This window comes from Myotis yumanensis, unplaced genomic scaffold, assembly GCF_028538775.1.
Source record: "Myotis yumanensis isolate MYYU_CA2020_CCGP unplaced genomic scaffold, mMyoYum1.0.hap1 SCAF_17, whole genome shotgun sequence".
NCBI classification, from domain to species: domain Eukaryota; kingdom Metazoa; phylum Chordata; class Mammalia; order Chiroptera; family Vespertilionidae; genus Myotis; species Myotis yumanensis.
Window position 1 is genome coordinate 8,087,837 of NW_027223768.1, and position 26,151 is coordinate 8,113,987.

Sequence of the window (26,151 nt, forward strand, 5' to 3'; positions counted from 1 at the left end):
CCCTCTGGAAGGTGTGCCCTCCTCACCAAGGTCTCATCAGAGGCCCCTTCTCTCTCGAAGCTGTCGCTCCCCTGCCCGTGGGGTGTTCTCCCTTTACTAGTTTCTCTGAACCAGCCCTCCCAGCAGTCTAAGTTCACTGTGATCCTCCCAGTGCCCAGAACCAAACAGTTCCAGTTCTTCTCCCCTGGGTGCTTGGGCCCCTTACGTTTTGAGAGGTCACATGAGTAGTTCCGGGCGATAAACTGTCAAAGGAAGGTGACATGTGTTCCTTTCGGGCCAGAGCATCGAGGCCACTAAGAGACCCGTCCGAGCTCTTTTCTGGCGGCAACTAGCAGCGTTTGAGATGTTGGCTGCTGTGCCATTCTGAGTCCCTCTGAATAAATCCGTGAGCAGATCCTCCCCTCCACCCCCAACCCCTTGCTGACCTTCAATAGACACCTGACATGAATAAATAAGCCTTTATTTGTTGTTTTCAGCCACTGAAATCCGGAGGCTGGTATTGCTGCATGACCCAGGCCGCCAGCCGGGCACATTCACCCCGGGGTGGATCAGCTCTAGATACCGCTAGCACATCACCGCATGGGAGCGTGCTGCCTCGTGGGTGACCTGATGAGGAGGCGGAAGCGGGGGAGCAGCAGAGTGCTTCTCTCAGCAGCTTAGCTCCCTGGGTGGCATCTCACTTAGACCCAGAGATGCACAAATGGGCGGAGCCTTCCCTCTCTATGGGCTGCCTTCTAAATTAGGAGCTGTGGTGAGCAGAGATGATATTCTATGAAGTTAGAATGCTCTTTTTTAATGTATGTTTTTGATTTTAGAGGAAGGGAGAGGGAGAGACAGAAACATCAATGATGAGAATCATCGATCAGCTGTCTGCTGCACATCCCCCACTGGGGATTGAGCCCGCAACCCAGGCATGTGCCCTAACTGGGACTCAGACCTTGATGCTCAACCATTGAGCCACACCGGCCGGGCAGAATGCTCTTTTTAAATCTTCCAGTCTTCCATCGGATCTTATCACTCAGCTACGGTGTGTTTTATGAGAATTAGCAGGATCCCTCCCCTGGTAGGCGGAGCATCGCGTTTTCCAGATTGAGGGTGTGACCCACTTCCCTAGAGAAGTGTTGGCATCTGGAGGGGCCACGGCTGGCACCGAACAGCTGAGGGAACAGCCCCGCCCATGCCCCAGGTGCTCTGAGAGCCCCCAGCCTGGCAAACACAGGTGGCTCCAGCTGTATGGGCTGCGCAGGTGTCCCTGGGCAGAATCAAAGCCACCAGCCCTCTTGCTGTACCCTGGAGGGACGTGGTCACCTATGTGGAACGCAGATGAAAAATAAAAGCTTTGCAGCGTCCTGTGTGCGCGCTGACTGATAGACCCCAGGAACGCACAGTGACGAGAGAAATGGGCAAGAGACAGATTTAATTGAATAAAGACTCCAGGCTGTGACAGGGTAGGGAGATGCGAGGCAGTAATTAACAACATAATTTTTTAAATGACGATGCAATTAATTAACATCCCGAGTATGGGGGGGGGGCGGGGGGGAGGAGGCATGTATCAGTGCAGGAACACTGCTGCGTAAAGGAGCAGGGAGCTCTGCAGTTTTAAAGAAACCATCTTTGTGCCGAGGCCGCGATGATCCCAGCGTCAGCAAAGCTCACGAGAGCAGCCCAAGAGGTTTCTCATGGCGGAGGAAACTAACAAACAAATCAACCCTGTGTTTGATTTTATTCAGAAACTTGTAATTCATTTTATTCTTGTCTGTGGGAGAGATATTGGGCCAGATAATGAAGTTGGCAGACATTCAGGTTTCATTCAGGCTTCCGGTCAGAAACAGTTTCCCCTGAGGACCTGGGGGAGGGGGTGGGGTAGGAGGGGGCCTCCCAGCCTGTGGAAATCTACCAACTCACCAAGACTGCAGTTGGTTAGGCTGTGTGGGGGCTGACCATAGTCTGCTCAGGAAAGGATTTTCCAAAACCACGTGTGAGAGAGCTGCTTGGACAGAAGAGGGGTGGCTGAGAGCAGGAATTAATCCAAGTTTCACGCCGATCACACTCCCTTCTCCAAAAGGTTAGCGTGGTTATCTGCAAGTGCCTACAGGTTTTAATTGTTTTCATTTTTATTGATTTCAGAGAGTAAGGGAGAGGGAGAGAGAGAGAGAAACATCGATGATGAGAGAATCATTGATCGGCTGCCTCCTGCACGCCCCCTACTGGAGATCGAGCCCACAACCCAGGCTTGTGCCCTGACCGGGAATTGAACCGTGACCTCCTGGTTCTTGGGTTGATAGTCAACCACTGAGCCACACAGCAGGCATGCCTACGGGTTGTGGATGACAGCTGGATGTGCATGTGCTTGAGCTCACTTGTGGGCTCCTTCTGGCCCAGGAAACTCAAGTGTCCCCTCATGGTTGCAGGACCCACAGCATCTGCTCAGAGACTGACATGGCCCTCTTGATGGGGTCAGTCAAGAAAAATGAAGTTTATGGCTGGACGTGAATCTTGCCATGACCTTGGGTTTTTTCTCGTGCTCTCCAGAGAACACCCGCTGCAGGACCGCCTGCCTAGGAAGGCCTGTCCATCCATCACAAGACATTTGGGAAGAAAATGTATCTTTATACCAATGACTCAGTTGCCCCTAAGTTGAAGGCTCAGTACAATGGGGAGTTGGGGTTTATCTACAGTTACTTTTCTAAGCTTAAAATGTCTTCTGCCACCATATCCTATTACCTCATGCCCAATCTGGTCATTTTTAGGACTAGAACACACTACCCAAAGGTATTATCAGCAGAGAAACCTGGTACCTTGGCTTAAAATGAGGGTGACTTTATTGAGTTGCAGCTCCTAAAGTACGTGACATAGAAAGAATAAGACACAGGGCGTGTGAGGAGCTTGTATATTCTTGACCTCCCGTGGTTGAAAGAAGGGGTCCTTCAGCAGACCTGCCTTTGGGACGTCACACCCGGCTCTGAGCACAAGTTCAAGGGGAAACTCCTCTCCACCATTGACTGAGCCGAGCACATCAACCTAGTTACAGGGGTGGGTGGGAGGCCAACTCAACAGAAATGAGCTCTGACAATACAGAATAGTTCAAATATATTTTTCCTAAACTGAACTTGGCCTAAGCTAGATATCTAAAGAAAGAAAAACAAAACCCTTCATCACCACTGAAACAAACAACAAACACGGAAGTACTCAGTAGTTTATAGAACTAAAGTTCGAGATGAAGGTTGTCCCAGAGTCAAAGGGGCTGAACTAGGTCTAAGCTGCCTTGGTCTCGATCAAGAAGACACTCTTCCTAGAAAGATGGGCTCCCACTATTCCTTGGATTTCACGCCTCCCCATTCAGAAAAGGCATTTTACCTAGGGTTTTCTCGGGCCTGTGTAGGCATTTGAAACAGCCGCTTGGTGCCTCGTGGAATTATAAAGCCACGTATAATACAGAAATCATTCCAGGACACACGTACCTCCTTGACAAGGCAGGTTATTTTCGAGACCAAAGATCCTGTTTCCAAACAAATATGGTCATTAACGGTGGGGCGCGCGAAAACACGGGGCACGTTGAGTTTCAGCAGAATCATTCCTCAAGAAAGTGACTAAGTTCCCAGGAGGGGGTCAAGACCTTTTCAAATCATGAATGAAGCCCATGGGGAAGGGGGGCGAGGAGCCCTGTCCAACCCCCTGAAGGTTCCCAGACACCGCAGGGCGCTCGTGATTTCCACAGGGGACCGGGAGTCCGCATCTCGGCTTGTGTCACAAAGCGAAGAGCTTCAAAGAGTCTCATAAAGGCTCTTGCATGGATTGGCACCTGCAGGCCACCGAGAAAGAGGCCACAGCCCCACCCCACGTCCTCCTTCTCCAGGGTAGTGGCACTTGATGGAGACACACATTGCAGAAATTCACATCACCTTTCCCCCAAAGACGATTATTTTACACTGTCTTTTACTGAACCGACTTCCGGGCTCTCCACTCTGTTTTTGCCCACCTTCTTTTTTCTTCCTTTCTTGACAGCAGATCCAGAAAAAGTGAAAACCACACGCACACAAAGAAACATCACCTTGGGAGACAGAAAAGACTAAGACAGATCTGAGCGCAGGACAAGTGTCCCGGCCTTGACCTACACAGGAGCAGGTAGGACCCCGCGCGCCGCGCTGCCCCTGGTGCGCCGACGGCACGGCACTGTGTTTAGACGGTTGAACAGGTGCAGAAAGAACGGTGCTGGGTCCCGTTGGTGTGGCTCGGCCGTGCGGCTCATGGGGTCGGAGGTGGCTTCGGAGAGGGGCACGAGCTCTCGCTGTCGAAGCTGGCGGCGCGGCCCTGCCACTGCTGGGAGGAGAGAAGCCGGTTATTGATTGCGGAGGAAACTGACAGCTCAGCTTCCAGAACTGGTCTGGCTCATGCACTGAATTTACTCTTGGAAGCTTTCTTGAGTGTTGCTGTCAGCCATGCAAAAAAACGTAAGGGAACAGCTCTAGGGCTACTGGCTGGGAATACCTGATCTTAGAAATAGACCTACTGCAGAGATCGTGAAGGCGTGCGTGCATGTGTGTGTGTGTGTGTGTGTGTGTGTGTGTGTTGAGGAGGTGCGGTGACTGGGCCGTTTCTGAGCTTCTGCTATTTCTCACACGGAAAAATCAGATTATGTTAGCGAGAGAGGCAGGCTGCAGAGTATGCCCTCCCTGTCAAGAGCCCGATCATGAATTATTAGCGATTTGTCTGCGAGCTGTTAGGACAGTTAAAAGCCCGATGTTGCTCTAGCTCTGGGCGTTCTTCAGTCTTAATGCTTCCTCAGGGCATCCACGCTGATTGGTGAAGAGGTAGGAGGTGGAGGGCCGGCAGCCCCTTCCCCTCCCGGGTGCCCGCCTTTGCTCCCCTTGGCTCTCTCTTCTCGGGGTTGCCTCCTCTCAGCCCAGCCCTAGCCCCTCTGTGAAAGTGGGTGATGTCATGAGGCATGATGGGGTGAAGGAGAGGGTGAGGCTGATGGACCTGCACTTGAGCATCTAGCCCAGTGATGGCGAACCTATGACACACGTGTCAGAGGTGACACTCGAACTCATTTTTTGGTTGATTTTTCTTTGTTAAATGGCACTTAAATATATAAAATAAATATCAAGAATATGTCTTTGTTTTACTATGGTTGCAAATATCAAAAAATTTCTATATGTGACACGGCACCAGAGTTAAGTTAGGGTTTTTCAAAATGCTGACACACCGAGCTCAAAAGGTTCGCCATCACTGATCTAGCCCTTGCTTACATGGAAAGGCCAGCCAGTCACAGCGACAGCAGTGTTTGCTGGGCCAGAAGCTGATCCTGCGGATGGATGTTCCCAGCCTGCCTGGGGGCTGTGCGCTTCAGAGGGAGACAGTCCAGCTTTTCTGTGAGCTGAGGAGACCCAACATTCTCCTAGGTGCCGCAGGACAAGGTCAGGGAGAGTCGGGGAGGGCAGGATGGCCTTTCCGGAACGGAAGTGCAGCCTGTGCTGCTGTGAGCCTCAGGGTCTCCCCATGGAGTGATGGGGCTGAGTGGGGGCTAGATATGCGTTTATGCATGTGTGTGTGTTGTGGGGGGAGGACACCGTTCCCCCCTCAACATGGCCATTTCCAGACAAAGCCGAGCCCCCTAAGGAATAGGCCATGTGCCATCAGCATCTCCTCTGGAGAAAGGCGGAGGCCCCGGTGCTGAGGAGAGACCCAAGCCTACCGACCACCTTCATGCTCCCGTTCTCAGGAAAGCGAGCTCTGCCGTCCTCCCCCAGCTCAGCGCCTCAAGGCCCCTTCGCGCTTCCCGTCTAGGCCGAGCGGCAGCGTTACAGCCAACCACAGCTGGACAAGCAGTACTGACCACCACTGCGTGACCCAGCACACCAGACCCGAGGCAGGCTGGGAGATCGTCCCATCTAACTCTCTCCTCTTGAATATAAGAAAACAGAGACACAGAGACGTGAAGACACAGCTAGCTGCGGGCAGAGCCAAGATCCGAAACCAGGTCTCCTAACTCCCAACTCGGCGCTCCTTCCACGCCACCCGGCTGCCATCCTGGCACCTGACCACGCCAGGGGAAGGAAACAGGGAATGCAGTGAGACGCCTAACCTCTTTGGTACTTACTCCTAACTCCGGGCGGCAGTCTCTGCTCGCAGCATCCACGTGAATGCACTCACAACCGAGGGCTTCCCTGGTGAAATATTTTAGATCAATAAATGCCTGCTTGTCGAGCCCACCGTGACTTCTGACTCAAGTAAATGTTTCTTAATCAAAAGGGGACATGACATGAGACGGTGACTAAGGCTTTCATTGAACAGACCTTCATTTTATTAGTAGAAGTTCTCCTTTATCTGTGATGACCGTTAATGTTGGTACAAGGTCCCTTGTAATTATTGGCTTCTCCTCTGGGTTCCCATGCCACCTAAACCACCTGACTGATGGGCCAGATCAGAGGAAACAATGAAATCTCTACACAGAGCGCCCGTTTTTCCTTCTGTAACAGCCCAAAGAGAAGGCACAGGGAGCACACTTGTTTATCCAGGGCAAAGGAAGCAGGCACACGGGCTCCCCACCAACCCCTCATTTTCCCATGACAATAAACACAGAGGAGACGGGTTCATGGACAGTGGATGACCCAGGAGGCTTGTCCGGGGGTTGTGAACTAGCAGAGACCTGGTCACCACAGGCGGGAAGATGGTCGTTCCTGGGGGCAGGGGGCTGCACTCCAGGAAGACCTTGTACTGTCCTGAAAGGGATCACATTCCAACAGAGACCTCAACTCTCTGGCAGGTGGTCCGAACTTGGCCCTTCAAAATAGAACGCCTTGGAGAAGGTTGCTGGCCATCCCGGGTGCGGTAGGTGGCGACAGCGATGACAGGCAGAGAGGGAAGGATGCTGGCTGTGGCTTAATCACTTAGCACTCATGGGGGAAAATCCCAGCAGGGAAAAAATACCTTTCAGTTCATTTGCTCCCCTCGACCTTATGTGAAAACCCCAAACAAGCGAGCAAGTTTGGAGCCGTCTGTTCTCGTTTAATAAAAAGAGAAATGATCACAGTACTCAAAACTCCTCTGAGAAAAGTGCAATATAAATACAGATGCTTCCCAGGTGCGATACCATCTATCCTCCCGGGAGCTGGAGAGTGAGCTTTCTTCACGGATTATACAAACGGGAGAGAGCGGTCCCGGGGCAAGGCTCTCCCTCAGTGTCCAGAACAGGACGGAAGAGAAGGCGGGATGAGAGCTCCAAGGACGACTGAGATAAGCGTTCAAGTGCAACGCGTCACATGAACCCAAGAACACGGACTTCATATTAGCCCGGTGGGCTTTGGGTGCATGTTTATGAAGATCCTTAAGCTGTGGGTGCTCAAGGTGTAGACAGAAATCTTACACACATTTGTACCGATGGAATCCTAGGTTGCCAAGCCGAATGTCATTGTCAGCTCCTTCGTTCAGAGAACCCATCAGCTGAGCAGAAGGCAGGACAGCGAGTGGGGAGGGGCAGTCTGGGGAGCTCCGTTGGCGAGGTCAAGAAAAAAGTAGAACCCAGAGGATATAAATCAATTTATTCTCTTTTCATTCCCCATATACTGTTACTTTCCCTTTACTGTCTCATCAAATATTCATTTTCAAGGGCTTGATTCTACTTTATCTTTCTTTCTTTTGTAGTCTGAACGAGTGAGTTGGACTCACAAAAGACAGGATTTGGAATCAATTATTTGGCTTAATTAGGTTGCATTCATCTCAAAGAAGAGTGATTCTGGGTCGTACCACCTCTGTGCTGCCCTGCCCCCACCCGAGCCCCCGCCTGGCTGGTTACATCCAGTTTATGTGGGCAGCCCAGTTGGGTAACAGTGATGGGTTATTGCAGATTGCAGGTTAGAAAGGGGGTGCAAGATTCTGGCTCCCCTGTCCAGTCACCATGGAGGGTCAGAGTTGCCTAGGAGGAGCCTAGCCCTCATTCATCAACCAGGAAACTGAAGACCAGGTGGGGACCCTGAGCTGCCTGAGCCCATCAGGGCCTCTTAGCTCCCATCCTATGCCCCGCCCCTAAACCATGCTGAACGGTTTGCTACATTCTTAAATATCGCCAAAGGGTTTTTAAAGGGGCGGGACACGGCATCAGTGAGGAGACCTCAATGAGGGCCCAGGTGCTGTCCCTGAGTCGTCTGGAGTCAGTAGCTGCCTTCTGTGTAGGTGGAGGCTGGTTGTGGAACCTCACCTCCACTCTCCAGAGAGAACCTTCTGGAAACGAGGGGGCAGAGGCTTCCCTGAGAGCTGGGAGCCGCATAGCTGAGGAACCAGCCTCCCTCACTCAAGCTCCACAGCTGTGGTCAAAGCAAGGCCACCACAAGACGGAGAGGCGAGGCCGCGGGTGGACAGGAACTTTGCGTCCATGTCTTATCCCTTTTGCGGGCCCCAGAGGCTGCAGGGCGGGAGCTTCAAAGGCCCTCACCTACCTGGGAGGTAGATCAATAGCCTGGCTCCCCGACGCCTCGCTCCCTCAGGACTGATTCCACTCCTCCAACCCTCAGCTCCCCATCTCTCTGGAGACACCTCCCCGCTGGGAGCAGCTGGAAGGGGCTTGTCCACTGAGAAGGAGGGAGGGGGGCAGGCAGGTCCTCTGGCTCGGCTGTCACACCTTCTCTGTGTCCCAGAGTGTGGGGACGGGATTCCTCTGTTTTAGGTGACTCTGCATTTAAGTGAGGGCCCATGTGGTAAGAGGAACGATGCTTTATTTTTTTATTAGTGGATTTTCCAACTTTACGCAGCTCCCTAGACTTGTAAGGCATGGAATCCATTAAGACGAGTGAATGATCACCGGGCTTTCCAGGATATGGAAGGGGGTGTCATTCGGAATGAGACGCAAAGCCTGCCTGGCCACCCCCACGTGAGAAAAGCAGGCTGGGGCCACCAAGGCGATACATCACAGGGCCTTACTCTGGTGGAGGCCTGTGGGGGTGGGCGGAGGAACGGTCACTAGAGGGGACGCTTTCCTTGCAGTTGAGAGAGAAAGGACTGGCTCAGGGTTACACAGCAAGGCAGGAGGGGTCAAGTTCGAAGCCCAAATCCCGGGAGCCCCGGGCAGTGCCCGGTCCACTGCGTCTCTGTTAGACCCGCCAGAAAGTGAGGCCCTACAGCCGCGCGCGCGAGCACCAGCGTAGATCAGAGCAGCGCCGATCTCCGAGTGAAAACTGCCCTGACTGCCAGGCTGCAGCCTCGGGAACTTGCTGCTCCCAACAGAGGTCGAATTTCTTGCCAAGTTCTGATCTCACCCCCGTGGGGTTCGCTCCTCAAGGGCTGTCTTGGCCCAGGGCCTTGGTGAAAGCATTCGGGGCTTCTGGGAAGGTTCCCTCTGAGTTTTTATTTTCCAACTAAAACTCAGTGTTGCTTTCTGTCTGCCCCACATCAGAGGCTCTTTGCCAGGCAGCTGCCCATGGTCTTCCTCCCTGCCCGTCACACTGGGGGAGAAGCACTGGCCCCACGCCCCCTCCCCCCAGGAACCAAAAAGGCGAGGCCTCGCAGCAGCCCACGGCCATTCTCCAGCGCGCGCTGCCATGCAGCAAGCATGCCAAGGGCCGAGGGCGACCTCACCCACCTCTTTGAAGGATTTCTTTACCTCCACCAACGAGTGCCAGTGCGCGATGGGCTTCCGCGGGTACGCCAGCATCTCGTTCCAGTGGTCCCTGCCCAGGCCTTCCGCGTTGATCCCCACGCGGCAGACTCCGATGATCTCATTGTGGCCCACTCTGAGGGAGAGACAAAAGACCCACCATGGGGGGCCAGGCGCGCACTCAGAGAGGGTGGGCTGGGGCTGGGATGCTGTTGGCAGGTCTAACTCAGGGCACTGAGCTCTGAAAACGGGCTCGGCAGGGCCGCAGGGTGCCAGCAACAGCGATGCTTTGCCCCGCCTCCTTGGGTGGACACTGGACACAGACAGACGAGCAAAAGGTGATACACTCGTTTGGAGTCTCAGGAAACGACGGGCAGATGGCCTGACTTTGGGGAGTTGGAGGGTCCAGGTCTCTTCCCTTACTGGACTCGGCTTGCACATCACACCCAGGCTTCACATGCTATCAGCATGTGGAAATAAATCAACCTGCTCTCAGCACCATTGCTCCATACCCCCAGTAGCTGGGAGGTGAATTACTCACTCAGCAAGAACATCAATCATCGCTCAACTACGCTCACCGAGCACCTACTAAGCCCGAGGTCTTGTGCTAAAAATCCTGGAGTGAGGATTTGCCTCGTGGTTTCCTTCTCCGTCGGCAGAAGTGGCAAGTGGAGAGAGGAGTGCTGGTAGCTAGAGTAGTCAGAAAATACTTTTGAGCCAGTCTGGATGGAGGAGTGGGATTTGGATAAGTGGAAGAGAAGAAATATCTCCAATAAAGGAGAAATCAAGGATGGGCGTGCTGGGTCCAGATTATGGAAATCCTTGAGAGTTCAGGGGAAGAGCCTGGGCACCAGGAGCCGTGGATGGTTCTTGAGAAGAGCGGCCCGGAAAGCAAGCGGTCTCTTATGAAGAAGGCGTGCCTTTCGTATGTTGCTGGGCAGAGACAGGGAGTGATGGAGGCTGCACAGCCATCCTAAGCGGGAGTGGTAGCGGCAGCGGAAATGGAGAGGAGAGAGAGGCCTTTTCAAGGACAGGTGATAGGACTTGGTGCCGGAGGGAGGAACGAGAATAGTCAGGACTGAATGCAGGGGAACTGGTGGGGGAGCTGCCCCGATGGAAATGGAGCAGCTGGGAAGTGAAGCTTGAGCTTCTGCCTAGGGGAACCCAGGCTCTTGCTCAAGCTCCTATACTCTCCGTGACTATAGCCAGGCCTGAGGCTGGTGGACACTGGGCTGTGAACCACAAGGTCCAAGGTCAAGAAGCCCTGCGCTGCCAGGAGACGGAGGGAGTCGTGTCCCTCTGGGGCCCGTACCTACCGGTCATAGTCCATAACCGAGATGAGCAGGCTAACTTGGTCCATGTTCTCGGGCGGGATGTCAAAGATGATGGCCTCGTTGTAGACAGGATTGAGCGTGTTCTTCTTTATGGTGGTTTTCTTCTTCTTCAGCCTCCGCCCGTCACAAAGCAGGGACACTTTGACGTAAGGATCTGTGCCGACGGGGGGCGGCGGGAAGGAAGGGAAGGCAGCTTGTTAAACAGATGTCCTCTAACACCATTTGCACCAGAGGGACAGAAGCCCTATTACATCTACTGTTGGTCAGCAGATGCCCCCAGTGGGTTGTTAAAACAATTAAAGCACCAGTAATCTATGGAGCACACGTGTCTCTGAGGACAGGCCATGCTTCAGAGACCTCAGGATTCTGGGGAGAGCGCTTAACAGACCTGCACTAATGGGAAGGCTGGCCCCAAATCAGATAGGACCCCGCCCGTGGGTATGCAATCAATGCCCTAAATCTCAGCTCCGTGCTGGCCGGCTGCCTCCCAAGGGTGGTGAAGCTGAACAAAGGCACTCAATTCCTTTCACCTCGTTGGAGTCCGTTTCTCTGGGGGGCTTGTCAGCATTATTAACCAAAGAGGAAGGGGGTAAAAATAGAACTCGATGGCACCCAAAGAGAAGCAGCGCTGTCTGAGTCAATGAACAGCGACAGTCACAGTGCCGTCCGTGTGCTCCACACCTGGCAGAGGATTAGGGGTCCCATTGTCTCGAGAAGCTCATTTCCAGCATCCAGAAGGGGAGTGGTAGCCCCTCTCTGCTTCCTCTGAGGCCGGTTCCTGCCCACTTCTGGGCAGTGATGGAGGAGGGGGGCTATGGCCGGGGCAGTGAGGGCAGCCGGCTGGCGTTTCATTTCTCAGTGGGATCTTGGATTCTCGCCATCCCGCGAGAAGACGTCCTTTTACTGGACATTCACGGGCCTCCCATCTTTGTCTCTTTAGTTTTCTGAATGGGTGTTTCACGGTCATCTTTCTACCCTGGAATTTTCTACTCATCCCAGTGAAGTGACGCCTATTGTATCCCGTAGCACAGGTGTCCCGGCGGCATCATAACTGTGATTTATGCGGCACAGCTCGAGAAGCGGGAGGGCGGCTCGCGGGTAAGAGCAGCTTGGGAGACACTGATGTGCGGAGACACCCTCCTGCCCAGATGCCAGGGCTCATGCGAATCTGTCAGGAGGTGGGGGCCGAGCAGCCGCCCCCCGGCTCCTGGATTCACAGGTATTTCATCTCCCAGGCACCTAGGCGCCCAGCAGGCCTCACGCTTCCTGGGCATTGCCCGGTGGCAGTTGAGGCACACAGCTACAGGGGAGCTAGAGGGAGCTGTGACCCTGATCAGAAACCCCAAGCCTTGAAGGCATTTCTGTAGACAGATGAGCCACTGACTAGCCAGCGTGCAGTGGGAGCTGTGCCTTAACCACAGGGACATGGAGACCTGGGTTTATGGAGGAACTGCGAGACTATGAGGTGTTTAATCAACCTGTGTCCCCCGTGGCCCATTTGAAAGGGCCCCCTCTCAGGAGGATTTTCAGTCAAAAAGAGGGGGCCTGAGCACCGCTGCAGGACAGTTTTTGGTCTTGCCGGCTCCCTCCCTGTGGATATGCCCGGGACAGAGTTCAGGTCCAAGCAGAGAAGAGGGAAAGCTAGCGCCCAGACCTGTCTTTACCATGGCAACTCCGAAACTCCTGAAGGGTGCACACTGCTTTGGAAAGTGTCTTCAGGCGGAGGCTGCCACACCACCTGCCATGCCTGTGTCCATACCTTCCCATGGCAGGGCACACGTCCATGTCTCCAGGCTGGGAAAGAGCCACCTGTCCGTGGGCTGTGCACGGAGCAAATGCCTTATGCCTGACGCTCAGCTTCCGTCCCTCTGTCCACCCCTATGAGGCAAATCCAAAAACCCAGTGGTGCACGTCCCTTGCAGGAACCAACCATCTCACCAGCACCCGAGACACTGAGCAGAGAGGTGACTGTTCCCCAGGGTGCTGAAGCCAAACTTTATGGCTTCCGGTGGGACGCTGGCTCCACACGACCTCTGAGGTCCTCTCCTCTCCAACAGCCTGTGCTGTTGAAGCAGCCGAGGGTGGGGCACAAAGACCAGCAGGGTATTCAGCCTCGTTGTCACGAGAGCCATCATGACTCAGCATTTAGTATGTGCCAGCCACTGAGCTAAGAGATTTATATGCATCATGTCATTTACACGTCACCTCAACCTTGTGAAATATTCGTCATCATTATCATCCCCATTTTACAGGTAGGGAAATTGAGGTTTAAAGAGATGAAGAAACTTGCCTAAGATTTGCACCCTAGCTTGTCTGACTCCAAAGCTCACTTTTTAACCATTGGATCCAAAGTAGTACAGACCAGATGTGGCAGAGACGGGGGAGTTCACTGATTCACCACCCCTTCCTGGCAAACCATCCTTACCATTTTGAATTATGTTCACTGTCATGGTTCCAGTAGATAGGCTTAGAGGATTGATTCACGACCAGTTTAGATCAAGGAGAATAGGAAGATCCTTGGTTTTAGATGTCAACGCCATATAAATCAAGAACAGACCACGAATAAGCTCCATTCCCTCCCTCGTTTAGTCCAACATCAAAGCAGTCTGGGCTGAAGGTAACCTCAAAGTCATCCTCAAAAACGGGGTCTAGTTTGAGAGGCCCTTGGCATGTATGCTCCCACTGCATCACCCGGATAGGGCTCCTCAAGCTATAAATCCATTCACTCATTCATTCACTCATTCGATACATATTTATCCAATGCTTACTGTGTTCTCTGCACTGTTCCAGACACTTGATTCTATCGGTGAACAAAACAGGCAGAAATCCCTGACAAGAAGACGGCCCCTGCGTTTTCAGAATCAAGCTGAGACATCAGCAGATTCTAAGCCCAGGTGGGAAAGAGGGGCAACTGTGAGAGGGAGGTTAGACTCAGCCCGTGGCCTCTGCCCCCAACCCTCTGATGGGGAGCAGCCTCGGCAGTGACCTCAGTGGCTCCGCCACCAGCTCTCTCCCTAGCACATCAATTTAATTACACCCGAGAAGATAGTGTGGGGACTTGGGAAGCAAAATCCCATTTGCCTCAGCAGCCTTGAGAGTCCTCTGTGAATTTCTGTCCCTGGCATGCACTTATTTTGATATTAAAATGAAATCTATGGTGGCTGTATTTTTGGAGAAAGCTGACTATGTCTGAAAAGGTTCTTTAAGCTCTTGCCCACCTCCTGATGAGTGGCGGTAGCTTCGGTGGAAGGAGAGGCATTGACGGGGGGCTGGGGGGGGCGCTAACCGGGGGGAGTCTTTGGCCTGGAGGCCAGAGCACTGCAGGGAGCGGGGTGGGGGCGGCTAGAAGCAGAAGCTCCTAGCGATTCAAAGCTGCAACCAAGACACAGTAAGTGTGTGGGTGTTTCCCTGAAACCTCATTTTTCAAGACCTCTACCACCTCTTCTTCAAAGGGCACCACCAGGTGGCACCTGGGCCAGATGTTTTCAGCTGGACAGGCCCCTCTTATGGCAACTGTGATTAGACGAAGGAGATTAGACTAAGGGATAAAAGGGAAAACCTTCCCTACACTCCCATCCACGTTCGGAGGCACCGTGGGAGAGGCTTGACGCTGTAATCCGAGTCATCAGAGCCTCTGAGGTGGGCGCCCGGGAAGCCAGCCGGGCCTCTTCCTGCACGTGCCCTCCGTGTGCGGCCCAGCCTGCTCCATGCCCCTGCTCTTAGGGATGCTTCGCCCCATTTCACTCCTAGGGCTAACTCGTGCCTAGTGGATGGGTGGATGGAGGCTCCTGGGACCCAAGGTACTCCTCGGGGATATCAAAACTCAAACACCCTCTCCTCTGACAGCCTTGCAGAATCGTGGCGAAGGGGCAAACCTCCGACCCCACGTCCAGGTCCAGCTGCATCGCTACAGCTGTCCCCAAGCAGCCATTTCCTCGGTGGCTAGACGAGGACTTATTTTTTCCTGCGGTTCCCAGCAGCTTCCCCGCTGCTGAGGCCGAGGCCGGGAGCCCTGCAGGGAAAACTCAAACACAAATGCACTCGGCTTTTCGGTGGCATTGCTCCTTTGACTGGGACTGCAGAGGGGCTGCAGGCGGCGTGGACCTCAAACATGCACTCATTCCTGTGTACTCGCTTCCTATTCTCGCCCTCCTCTGGAGAAAGAACGGTGGTAATAGCTAATATCTGCTGAGTGCTCATTATGTGCCTGGCACAGTTCTAAGCATTTATGTGAATTAACTCGTTTATCCTGAAAGCAACCTGGGAAGTTATTTTTTCAGATTAGGAAACCAAAACATGGCAGTGCAAGGAAGTGGCAGAACGGGGATGCGCACCCACGGCGTGTCCCTCCAGAGCAGCTGCTTTTCTGTGAAAACTGACAGCTCTTCCCCCTTCTCTCTCCAAATCCTAACGCTCGGGCTGCCGGGTGGCCGCGGGCAGGCCCCTTGGGCGGGAGAGGTACCTGAGTAGCCGGTGATGTCCATGGCCTTGAGGTTCCGACACTTGATCACTGTGAGGGTGAGCCTGCCTGCTGTGGGCAGGTAGCAGAGGGAGAACATGATCTCCCCCAAATCCACGCTTTCCTGCAAAGAAGCAGATGAGAGGTTAGACATGGGGCTGTTTGTTACAGCCTCACCCGGCCTAGTGGGGAGTTGGCTGCTCTTGGCTCAGTGGATCAAGGGGATGTGGCCCCCTGCACACGCAGGAGACAGAGGACTGGGTTATTTGATAAGGAAAATAACAGGTAGATTTTGAGTGAATAGAGAGATGGGGAGTAAGGAAACAGAGTCGGCATCTCGGGTAGCCACATCCCTCTCTGGAAAGCCCGGTGCCACAGGTGGCCTTGCCAGGTCCTCTCTCCACCCTGTGCTCTTTCCCAGGAGGTTCCAGCCCCAGATCTGTGTGCCTTCCTAGCCTTGATCCGCATTAGGGATGCTTGCCACTTTGGCTTTAATAAAACCAGGAGGGACCAGGGGCTGCAGAAGAGCCAGCGTGTTATTGCTTTCATCTCTACCCACTGTCAGGGGAGCCGCCTTAGGGCCCCTGCCTGGTAATGAGCTCCCCGCTGCCGGAGAGGTCACTGCTGTCCAGAAACTCACTTGGTCCCCCCCGACTCCTAACCTAGGGGTGACAGGGCAGATCTGAGCCCAGCAGCGGCTGGCGAAACGTCTTGGCTAGGGCTTGGAGGGGGCGGGCCTGCTGCCGGGGAGGAAGAGCCAGGATGTTGGCTCCTGGAGAGTCTGTGCTTAAAGTGCAACCTGTCCGCCTGACGTCGCTGCCCACAGTTGCAGCGCTTTCCCTGGCTGCAGTGCCCAGGCATCTGGGCAGTCCGATTCTTAAAGGCGCAGCATCGCTCCCGCTGGCTACCCAGCAGCCCGTCTGCAAGCGCTCACGAAAGTGCTTCTCTCTCTTGATGCGCTCACATGGCCCCAGGCACAGAGAACAAATCCCTGCGATGGCTGCCCGGGAAAGAGCCGTGACCCACAGGGGCTTTCCTCCCTAGGCCACTAGCGAGCTTCGAGACCCGGGCACATCATTTCACAGCTCTGGGCTCCCGTCTGTGATATGAGGGACTTGTACTCAATGTTCTATCCTTAAGGTCCCTGCGACGTCATAAAACCAAAGAATCAAAGTGGAAAGCCTATCACCATTGATGGCCAAGGACGCCTGGCTGGTGCCTGTGGCCCACCTCAAAGAATCAAGCAACTTGGTTTTGAAATCCAGAGGCTCTCCTTCGTCCGGTCCCCACCGCCTCCTCCCCAGGACCAGCTTTCTTTCTCCTAAACAGGCAGCGAGTGGCCGCAGTGCCTCCCGGTCCGTCTTGGGAATCGCGGCTGAGCGGAGCCAGCACGATGCTTCCCCTTCTCAGAGAACACTTCCAGTCTCTTAATCATTCAGTGGCTTGTCTGAACCTCTCATCATCAGCGAGAAGCATCCGCTGCACTTTCAGGAAAGCCACAGGAGACGGGAGCTCTGCGGCCCTGGGCAGGGCGTGCCAAGTCACCCCTGGCAGGGCCTGGAAGAGAGACGGGTGGAAGCCAATTTGGCTCCATTGGGCAAAGCAACCTCCACGGCAACGCTCCCTGTCGGCCTGGGGCTTGGAGTTGGGGGTGGAGATGGGTCAGATGTGGAGGCGGGACACGGGCGGGACCGCCCTGCCCTGGTATCTGCCGCACAGCACCGTGACCCCCCATTCATAGCCTGAGCCACGACCACAACGTCTCAGTTGATTGTGGGGATTACATGTGAACACTGTGTTCTCACTAGATAGTGGGCTCTTAGCACAGGGATGGGGGCTGGGTGGACCCATCTTTATAGCGTTCATGTCTAGCCCACTGCCTGCTGCGTAGTAAGTGCTCCGTAAACACTGGTGACGAAGGAGTGGTTGTGAATGGGGGTGGGGGTCAGGCGGCTCTGGGGCAAGCTCCACCTCTGACATTGATGAGTAGTACGACGTATTTAACAGAATAGAGTGGCATGCCGGTTTCTTTGGGATTTCGCCCTTGCCTTTGCTGCTGGCCCTTCTGTTTCAGGTGCCCTACACACCGGCTGTGATACCCACTGACATTTATTGTTTACTCTGTGCCATTCAGTCCTAAGTGCTTATACATATGAAGCCACACAATCTTCACAAGAGCCTAATGAGACGGGTACTATCATTACCCCCCATTTTCCACATGGGGACACTGAAGTACAGAGAGGTTAGGCAACTGGCCCAAGAACACACAGCTGCAACATGGCAGAGCTGGGATGTGAGGCCCTGCAGCCAGTGGTGTGGCCGGAGAGCCCACAGTTTGGGTCACACCCTCCTGCCTCTCTGAGGCTCTGCCCCCCCCAGCCCTCCAGGTTACTTTGCACAGCCACGCCTCCACCCTGTTCTCTCCACCCTGAAATAGCCTCTCCCTGCCTCTCCCTGTCCTGGTCAACACTTGCCTCTCCAGGCCAGCTGTCCTGTCCCCTCCTCCTGGGTCACCTCCCCTCACTCCCCTGGTCTGACTTGGGGTGTGTGCCCATGGTTCCTGGATCCAAAGGCCTAGGGACAGATGTTACAAGTGCCCTGGAGCAAGGCCAAGGCCCATCGGGGACCACATCTGTAGGATGGGGAGACCCACTGATAAGGGGGCTGCAGTGGAGGAGAGAGAGACTCACTCCACCCGCCCCAGCCCCCAAGCTGGTTCAGGGCTCTGCTGGGAGGGGGCCCGGGGTGGGCATTCCTTCCAGTGCTGAGAGGGCTCCTGCTGTGAGCGCTGGTCTGATGACGTGGGTGGGTGGGTGGGTGGGTTCCTCCCTGGATGGGTGGCTGGAAGGGCGGGAAGTGTGCCGAGATGCTCGGGCTCCCTGCTGGGTTCTGTTTGTTCTGAGTTCCACGCCTGCTTTCTCTCTCAAGTGCTTTCCGCCCCAAGGGCTTTGCAGCATTATGAATAAATAATGGGGCAGAATTGAGGCGCCTCAAACGAGCTCCATATACTCCAGCTGCAGCCTGTGGTATGGACACCGGGAGAAGAGGGGACCCTCCAGCTCATGTGGAGCCCAGGGGTGCGGGAGGAAGTGGGGGAGATCCTGGAGGCTGGGTTTGGTCCCCAGGGATCCACAGAGGCTACAGCACAACAGGAGGCCAATGTGACTGTATCTGAGCATCTTCAGGGAAACAGACGGTTTGGTTTAGGAAACTTTTTCTCCCATTCGTGAACTTGCCCTTGAAAAGAGGTTCAGTGTTTCACACGCACCATTACTTTTGGAAAGATATCCGTGACTCAGAATCACACGGGGAGGTGCAGCTCTCTTCCTAAGGACATTTGGAAAGGTGGGCGCAGAGGGAGGGGCTGTGCGGGGGTGGAAGGAGCCAGAGGGGAGCGGAGTTAGGAAAGTTCCAGAAGAGATGGAGGCAGTGCCTGGGCAAGCTGGGGAGTCTGAACCCTGGGCTCTTGGCCACGGGAGTCCAGAGCCCAGGACCTCCCCTCCACCCTAGTCCGCCCACTGGCATCTTCATTAATGACGGAGTAGCAGGAGGCACATTAGCAAAGTTGGCAATGACGGTCTGACTTCATTTCCCGACTCGGGCTGTCCGTCTGCCCGTGGCTGTCAAATAGCCATCAGCTTCCCCAGGAAGCGGGTGAGCATCTCAGGGTGGTGAGCACCCGTCTCTGTGCTGGCGGGGCTGTGGCAGGAGGGGAGAGTCCTGGTCCCAGTGGGTGGTCTCCTGGGGCAGCTGAATGGTTCTGCCAACAGGTGCCTGGAGACACCAAACAGGCAGGGCTTTGGGCTCAGCCGAGGGCACACACTTGAACTGCTGGTGACGGCGGCTTGGGCTTCCTTCTCTTTGCTGACCCAAAGCTTTGGGCTTCCCCCGCTCCCTGCCCCAGCATCTCTCAGTCCTGCTGTGTGAGGCCGCTCTGTGAAGCCTTTCACGGAGATGACCGTCTGCTCTGGAAGCATCCCCTTCCGCGCTCTCCCCCCCTCTGGCTGTCCCTTCCCAGTCTCTGCTGGGTCCTCCTCCCATCCCTGCCTCTGAATAGCACAGTTCATCAGCACTCGGGTCTGGGCCTCTCCCTCCTCCTCATCCAGGTCAATGCCCATCTCCATGGTCACAACTCTGAACGGGGCCTGTCTTCCTGACTCCAGACTCATGGAGCAACACTCCTCATTGTGGACATCTCACAGACATCGAGCACATCTCAGAGGTGAGCCCTCATGTTCCATTTACATTCTCCTCTTTTCCCCAACTCAGGGAGTGGCCCCTCCACCCACCTCGTTGCTCAAGTCAGAAATGAGACATCACCGCCGACTCCTGCCTTCCTCTCCCCTTTGCATTTAGTTCCTCACCTGGGTCAGTTCTATCTCCAAATTCCATCTCCAGTCAACCCACTTCTCTCCATCTTCAGTGCCACCCAGAGGGCCAAGCCACCTCTCAGCTGGCCACAGGTAACCCCCTGGTTCCTTTGGTTCTGCCTCACTCCCCCCCAGCAGCCAGAGTGCTCTTTCAGACTGTAAGATGGACCGCACCACTCCTGTTTCAAACCCTCCAATGGCTTCCCCTGTTGCTAGGCATGAGAACCCAAACGCTTACCACGACCTGCCAGGCCCACACCACAGGCCGGACTCGTGGCCCTCACCCCGCCACGGCCCTGCTTCCCGCCCCAGCTCTCAGGCTCGCTTTCAGCTCCACAGCGTCCAGGTTCTTCCCGCCCCAGGACTTTGCACATCTCGCTCCCTCTGATCACTTTCCCGAGCTCTTCACAAGGCGGGTGCTCGCTCAGCCCCGGCACCACTTCCTCCAAAGCCACAGTCCCTGCTCTAGACTGTGAGCTCTCGAAGGACAGGGAGGGTCTGTTTTCCCAGGACTGGTGTGAAGGAGGCCGCCCTGGGGCTCAGGCCTGCCCCCAAGGGTGGGTGTCTCCTCCCATGGCGCCCCCTAGGCCTTGCTTTCCTACCCTAGTTCCTCCATTCTCCTCAGCACTGTCTTTCTGGGCTTGAACACAGTACCTGGTATGCAACACGTGCTCAATAAATACTTGCTGACTTAATGAGCAACTCAGCCTTGTGGGGTTTAACTGATTGAGAAGGTGGCATAAAAGATGGGTGACAAGAGTGTCCCTGTAGGTAACAGGATGGCTTCAGGGTAGAGCCTCATCAGGTGTGTTCCTCAGGGTGTGGTTTGGGAGGCAGGGACCTAATTCTTGAGCTGCACCCAAGATCTGCTGAGTCAGAGGCTCCGAAGATGGGGCCTGGATGTGGATGATTGACAAGCTTCCCAGGAGATTCTTACGTGTCCTCAGTTTGCAACTTAAGGCAAATGAGGAGACTGCAGGCTGCCCTGGATCAGACCCTACCAGCCTCTCTGTGACATGGAGCATGTTCTCAGGGAGCACGACCAAAGCCACTCAGTCCCGTGCTGCTGAGCAAAAGTTATGATTCTAAAAGGGCCTCTTCTCCTTCGTTAGGTGACAGGATCCCGATGGGATCCTCATGGGGGCCTGGTCGCTATTGCCCTTCACCTTCTCCCCACATACCAGCGATACCCTGGATAGCTAAACTGTAGCCAGAAGCCATCTCAGCCCCAGTCAGAGGGTTTAAGAAGACTGGATAGTGTTTTTAAAGACGTCTGGCCCCATAATGTAAATATTCCTTAAGGCATTGCTCAAAGCGTGGTGCCCAGACCTACAGCACCAGCAGTACAGGGAACTTGCCAGAAATGCACATTATTGGGCCCACCTTCACCAGGGGTGGGGTCCAACAAGCCCTCTCGGGAAGTCTTAGCAAGTGAGAATGTTGCCTTATCGAGTTAAAGAACCAATTCAGCATGTGCACCTGCAGGGATTTAGAAGTTCCTTCCACTCCGTTTAGCCTACTTATTCTGGTGATCAAAGCCAAAGTCAATAGAGAAGGGAACTATCAGATAAAGAGTGTCTGCTGGTTCCTGGAGGCCCTGCTGGGCGCTTCACGTGTATTTCATTCATTTCATTTGTGCAACTTTGCTCTGAGGAGGTCAGAATGACAGCCACATTGAGGTTCGCAGAGGCTAAACCTTGCCTACGTTCTCAGAGCGATCAACCAAGTGTAGATGTGGACTCCTCTGTGCGGACTCTGAAGGCTTTGCTCTCCCCCATCCCTCCCTCCGCCTGCTGCGGCCTGCTTCCTCTGGAAGGCAGACACAGGGGCGGCTTTACAGCCTGCACTACAGATTTCGGGGGGAGCCATCTCCTGCTAACTTACCGCAGCCAGTGTGTGTCCTGGCCGCAGCCCGTCGTTTGTCTCGAAAAACACGTGTATGTATGGATGGCATCACCTCGTGAGGTGCTAAGTTGCTGTGGACACTGCTTTGCGGGAGAGGATGGGGGAGGAGGAAGCCAGGCAGCGGTGGGCAGGACCCCTGGGCGGAAGCTCTTGTCCCATGCGGAGCTCAGTGGAAGGACCCTGGGCTTTCTGCCTGAACCTTCCCACCTGAGCTCCCCCGGGTGCAGCCACCGGCACTAGGAGGAGGAAGCAGGGGTGGCGGGGGGGGGTGGGGGGTGGGTATTGGGAGTGTCTCCCTCTGTCTCCTGCAGAGTTGGGGTTATTTTCTCGCTCCCTGAAGTCCTGAGGTGGGGACAGGGTGGCTTGCAGCCCCTGTGGGCTTCCTAGGAGAGCAGAAGGTGTTGTATCTCAGGATTCATTCCCTGGGTGTGATCTTTGTGGATTAGAGCAAGGAAACTCCCATCTCACGTCACTAGGCATCAAGAGACCGAGTGACTGTTCAACTCACCCAGTCCCAGCTTCCAAGCAGGGCCACCCTACACCCAACACCGAGGCCTCTTTTTAAAACACGTCACTCACATTTCCATGTTCCATCACCTGGACCTCAGGAAATTCTCCTTCATGTCCAGCCCGGTGCCTCCCTCCTCCTCCCCTCCTTCCCATCTGCTACTTCATCATACAACGCAGACACTGTGCCTTCGCACGCTGGGAGGTTGTGTCAGATTTTACTCCGTCTTCCCTTGGCCAAAGCCGAGAACCTGTTTTCTTGGCTGTCTAACGTTTCAAGGCATTTTGGCCTCAACTAGACCCATGTTAGTCATCAGCGAGGAACTTTCAGTTGGGGCTCTGGTGGGAAGCTGGGGTTTTGTTCTTCATCCAACCAGAGGGGAGGGATCACAAGTCTGAGAATCAGTACAAACAGCCCATCAGCTGCCCTCGAGGTAGTCCCTATCCTCCAAGCCCTGGATTGGCAGGCATGAGAGGAAGCCACTAGGAAGACTTGACCGGCTGCCAGGAGAAAAATCAAGATTGGCACGCAGCAAGCATGTGACCTGTTGGTAAACCTCCCATTGTCCGGCACCACGGGCTGTGCTATCAAAAGCCCACCTGGTGGGCTGAGGGGCCAGCGAGAGGAGAAGGAGGGCAGCTGCGTTGGGTATGTCGCGGGGTGGAGGATGGGAGTGAGGACGTCTTCCAGTCCGGGTTTCAGAGGCCACAGCTCCTGGCTTTAGGGCCCACGGGAGGATGCCCTAGCTTGTGGGTTGCCTCTTTCTTCCTTCTCAGCCCTGGGCTTCCCCACCCATCAGCACCTTCAGCAAGTGGACTTGGAGAAGGCATCTTGTGGGTCTTCTGAGGCTCCAGCAGCAGGATAAACTTAGGACTAACAGTGACTTTGCCAACCAGCGGAATGATCTAGGGCAGTGATGGCGAACCTTTTGAGCTAGGCGTGTCAGCATTTTGAAAAACCCTAACTTAACTCTGGTGCCGTGTCACATATAGAAATTTTTTGATATTTGCAACCATAGTAAAACAAAGACTTATATTTTTGATGTTTATTTTATATATTTAAATGCCATTTACCAAAGAAAAATCAACCAAAAAAAATGAGTTTGCGTGTCACCTCTGACACGCGTGTCATAGGTTCGCCATCACTGCTCTAGGGCAAGTCATCATGCCTCCCCGAGCTGTGGCTTCCTCAGCTGTAAAGTGAAAGCATTGCACGGGGTGACCCTCCCTTCTCCGCATAAAACGGGTTGGCCATGAGAATGCATGAACGTGTGCAGCCATGAGAATGCATGAACGTGTGCAGCCGTGAGAATGCATGAACGTGTGCAGCCGTGAGAATGCATGAACGTGTGCAGCCATGAGAATGCATGAACGTGTGCAGCCGTGAGAATGCATGAACGTGTGCAGCCTTGAGAATGCATGAACGTGTACAGCCGTGAGAATGCATGAACGTGTGCAGCCTTGAGAATGCATGAACGTGTGCGCTCACCACCCACCCCCACCACCACCCCCCCCGCCAGGTGCAGGTGCACAGCAGACTCTTAGACACTCCCTGCTCTGTCCTGTGGAGCTGCGTCTGGGGCCCCAGGAATTGGCTTCAGCCATCGCCACGCTGCTGTGTTGTGACAGTGCACCACTGGAGGGGGGGAGGTAAGGGGGCAAGGGTGCGGGGGGCAGCCTCCACCACCCCTGGGAGAGCCGGGCAAGTACAGAGCTCTGTGCCGGGGGTGGTTCTGAGCCATGTCTGGGCCTCTCTTCCCCCTTTGCTCACCCAGGAGCGCGGTGATGAGGCACCAGATTAGCTCCATTATTGTAACCAGTCCAAAATTATAGGGCGCATGTTCTGCCAGAGTCAGTAACGCCTCCCATGGACGAGCAGGTGACACTCATGGCTACTTCCTCTCTTCCAGGCACCAAGTGCAGGGGGCAGACAGGGAGATGGGGCTCGGGCTGGGGCAGCCTTGGGGGTGGGGTGGGGGGTGGGGAGGAAACATGGAGCCCAGGCCACGGCCAGCGGCTGCCTGAGCTCCACAGAAGTTCTTGTTGAATTAATGAGCAGCTCTTTTGGAGCGGCTGCCTTTGGGCACCGAATAAACCTAGAAGAGCCCCCCAGAAGGGCCCAGGCTGGCATCAAGGCCAGGCCATGCCTGGCGGCCCCTCCTACACCTCACATCCCAGGGAACTCAGGGCCCCATGATAACAGAGTCACAGTGGTCTGGTCTACCGTGGGAAGGCAGGCCCGTGGTGCAACAGGTCCACGTGCCCGTCTTCGCTACCCCTCCTCTGAGCCTTGGCCCTGCGCGCCTGACACTCTCCCTCTTCCTGTTCTCCACAAACATCCTTCCTTTCTTCCCAGCATTCGTCCAGAATGGGAAAGCTTAATCCTGGAAATTTCCAGGCCTGACCTAGCCGGTGCATCAGCTCTTTCTGTCTCCGGTGCATTCCCGCATTCATACGGTTTTTCTAAGCAATGGGAGGATTCTGGATTTCATAAAAATGTTAGCGGTGGTTACCTCAGGATAATTAGCTTACAGTGAGCGGTGTTTCATTTCTGTGTGGCTTTCTGTTTTTTTCCAAACGACCTAAAACAGGAATGTAATACTTGCCTTGGGGCAAGGAAGGGTAAAATATATTACAGTCATGTAGCTTTTAAAGAAAATGATCGCGGTGTTGCTTCTCTGTTCCATCGCTTTAAAAGTGTGTGACTCTGGGGAATTGCCTCAGTTTGCCGCGTCTATAAAATAAAAATTCCGATTCCTTACGGTGTGGAGAGGGTTACACGGGATAATGTATTTGGAAAGTGCTTTAGAAACACGCGATGTATTATTGTTCTTAGAATCAGGATCGATAAACTGTGGCAAGAGCCTCAGAAGGCCCTTTCTCATTGATATTTTATTATATCCTCACCGCAACCTTGTGCAATACAGGATATTTCCCACATTTTACTAACGGCTCCCTTCTGCCAACCGAGGAAACAGAGAGGTGATGTGATTTGTCTGAGGCCACACAGCAGAGGCAGGATTCTAGCCTTGGCTTCTGGACTCCAACTCCTGCTCACCTGCAGGTTTTGGGAGCTGGCACCCTGTCTACCGAACACATTTCAGAGGCCTCCTGACGGGCAGACCAGAGCTGACCGTGGCCTGGAACACTCTACTCCCTCATCAGTGCCTCAGTTTCCCCATGAGGGACACGAGATATCTTTCTCCTCCTTTCTCAGCAAAGTGGGAGCAGTTGCGGGCTTATCCTAACCACTCACGTGGCTATCGAGTAAGTTGCATAATCTTCAGGACGCAAGGTCTCCCCGCAATTCTCCTTTTCCCAATGCGGTTTCTTAGGGAAACCAAAAAGTGTCCCACACTGGGGCTGGAGTCCTCGGGAGGAGGGGAAGTGACAGAGAGTTGGACAAGCTTGTGTCCGGGACCCCGAGCGTGTGGGTGCACAGGGCTGCCTGGGTCTGGCCCGGGGGCCCAGGCTGATGCCAGCTGGCCACCCCCGCAGGCAGGGGCCCTGCTGAGGGTCCCCCCTGCTGTCTCCTGGAAGAGGCAGCCATCGCTCAGCCAGAGCTGCTCCGGCAAACATCGCCCAAATAGAGTTGGGAAATAATTTTCCCTGAAGAGAGCTGGGTGCCTGCCCAGTCTCGGGTAGGATTTACTAATACCCAAAAAGTCAACAAAAAGGAGCGCTGTCAGCAAGAATCGGAAGTGGAGTTACAGAGACACTCGCTGCCTGCCTCTCCCTGGCCTCCCCCCCACCCCCCACTCCGGCCACACACCTGCCAGAAGGCCCCAAAGCTAGAAGAGAGTTTGGCCCCCATGTTCCTCCCATCCCTTAAAAGACACCTGAGAGCCTTCAAAATGCCCACCCAGCCAGGGTCTGCCTGCCCAGGACCGCCCGCCAGCTCCAGGGTCTCCCCAGTGGCAGGTCCCTCTCGCCTCAGCCCTCCAGGCTCTCAAACCCGAGCTGCTCTCGGCCCCTCCCTCGTGCTTT

At 54.6% G+C, this 26,151-nt stretch overlaps 1 protein-coding gene across 1 annotated transcript in view; it reads right to left on the bottom strand.

Annotated features, from left to right (window-relative positions):
- Positions 1-1,409: 1,409 nt before the first annotated feature.
- Positions 1,410-26,151, bottom strand: part of SYT6 (synaptotagmin 6) — a 50,340-nt gene continuing 25,598 nt past the window's right edge. The window contains exons 4-7 of the mRNA XM_070396776.1: positions 15,386-15,506; positions 10,906-11,077; positions 9,575-9,725; positions 1,410-4,317 (exon numbers count right to left, since the gene is read on the bottom strand). Coding sequence (XP_070252877.1) covers positions 4,246-4,317; positions 9,575-9,725; positions 10,906-11,077; positions 15,386-15,506 — 516 coding nt within the window. The 3' untranslated portion in view covers positions 1,410-4,245. The remainder of the gene's footprint in view (positions 4,318-9,574; positions 9,726-10,905; positions 11,078-15,385; positions 15,507-26,151) is intronic.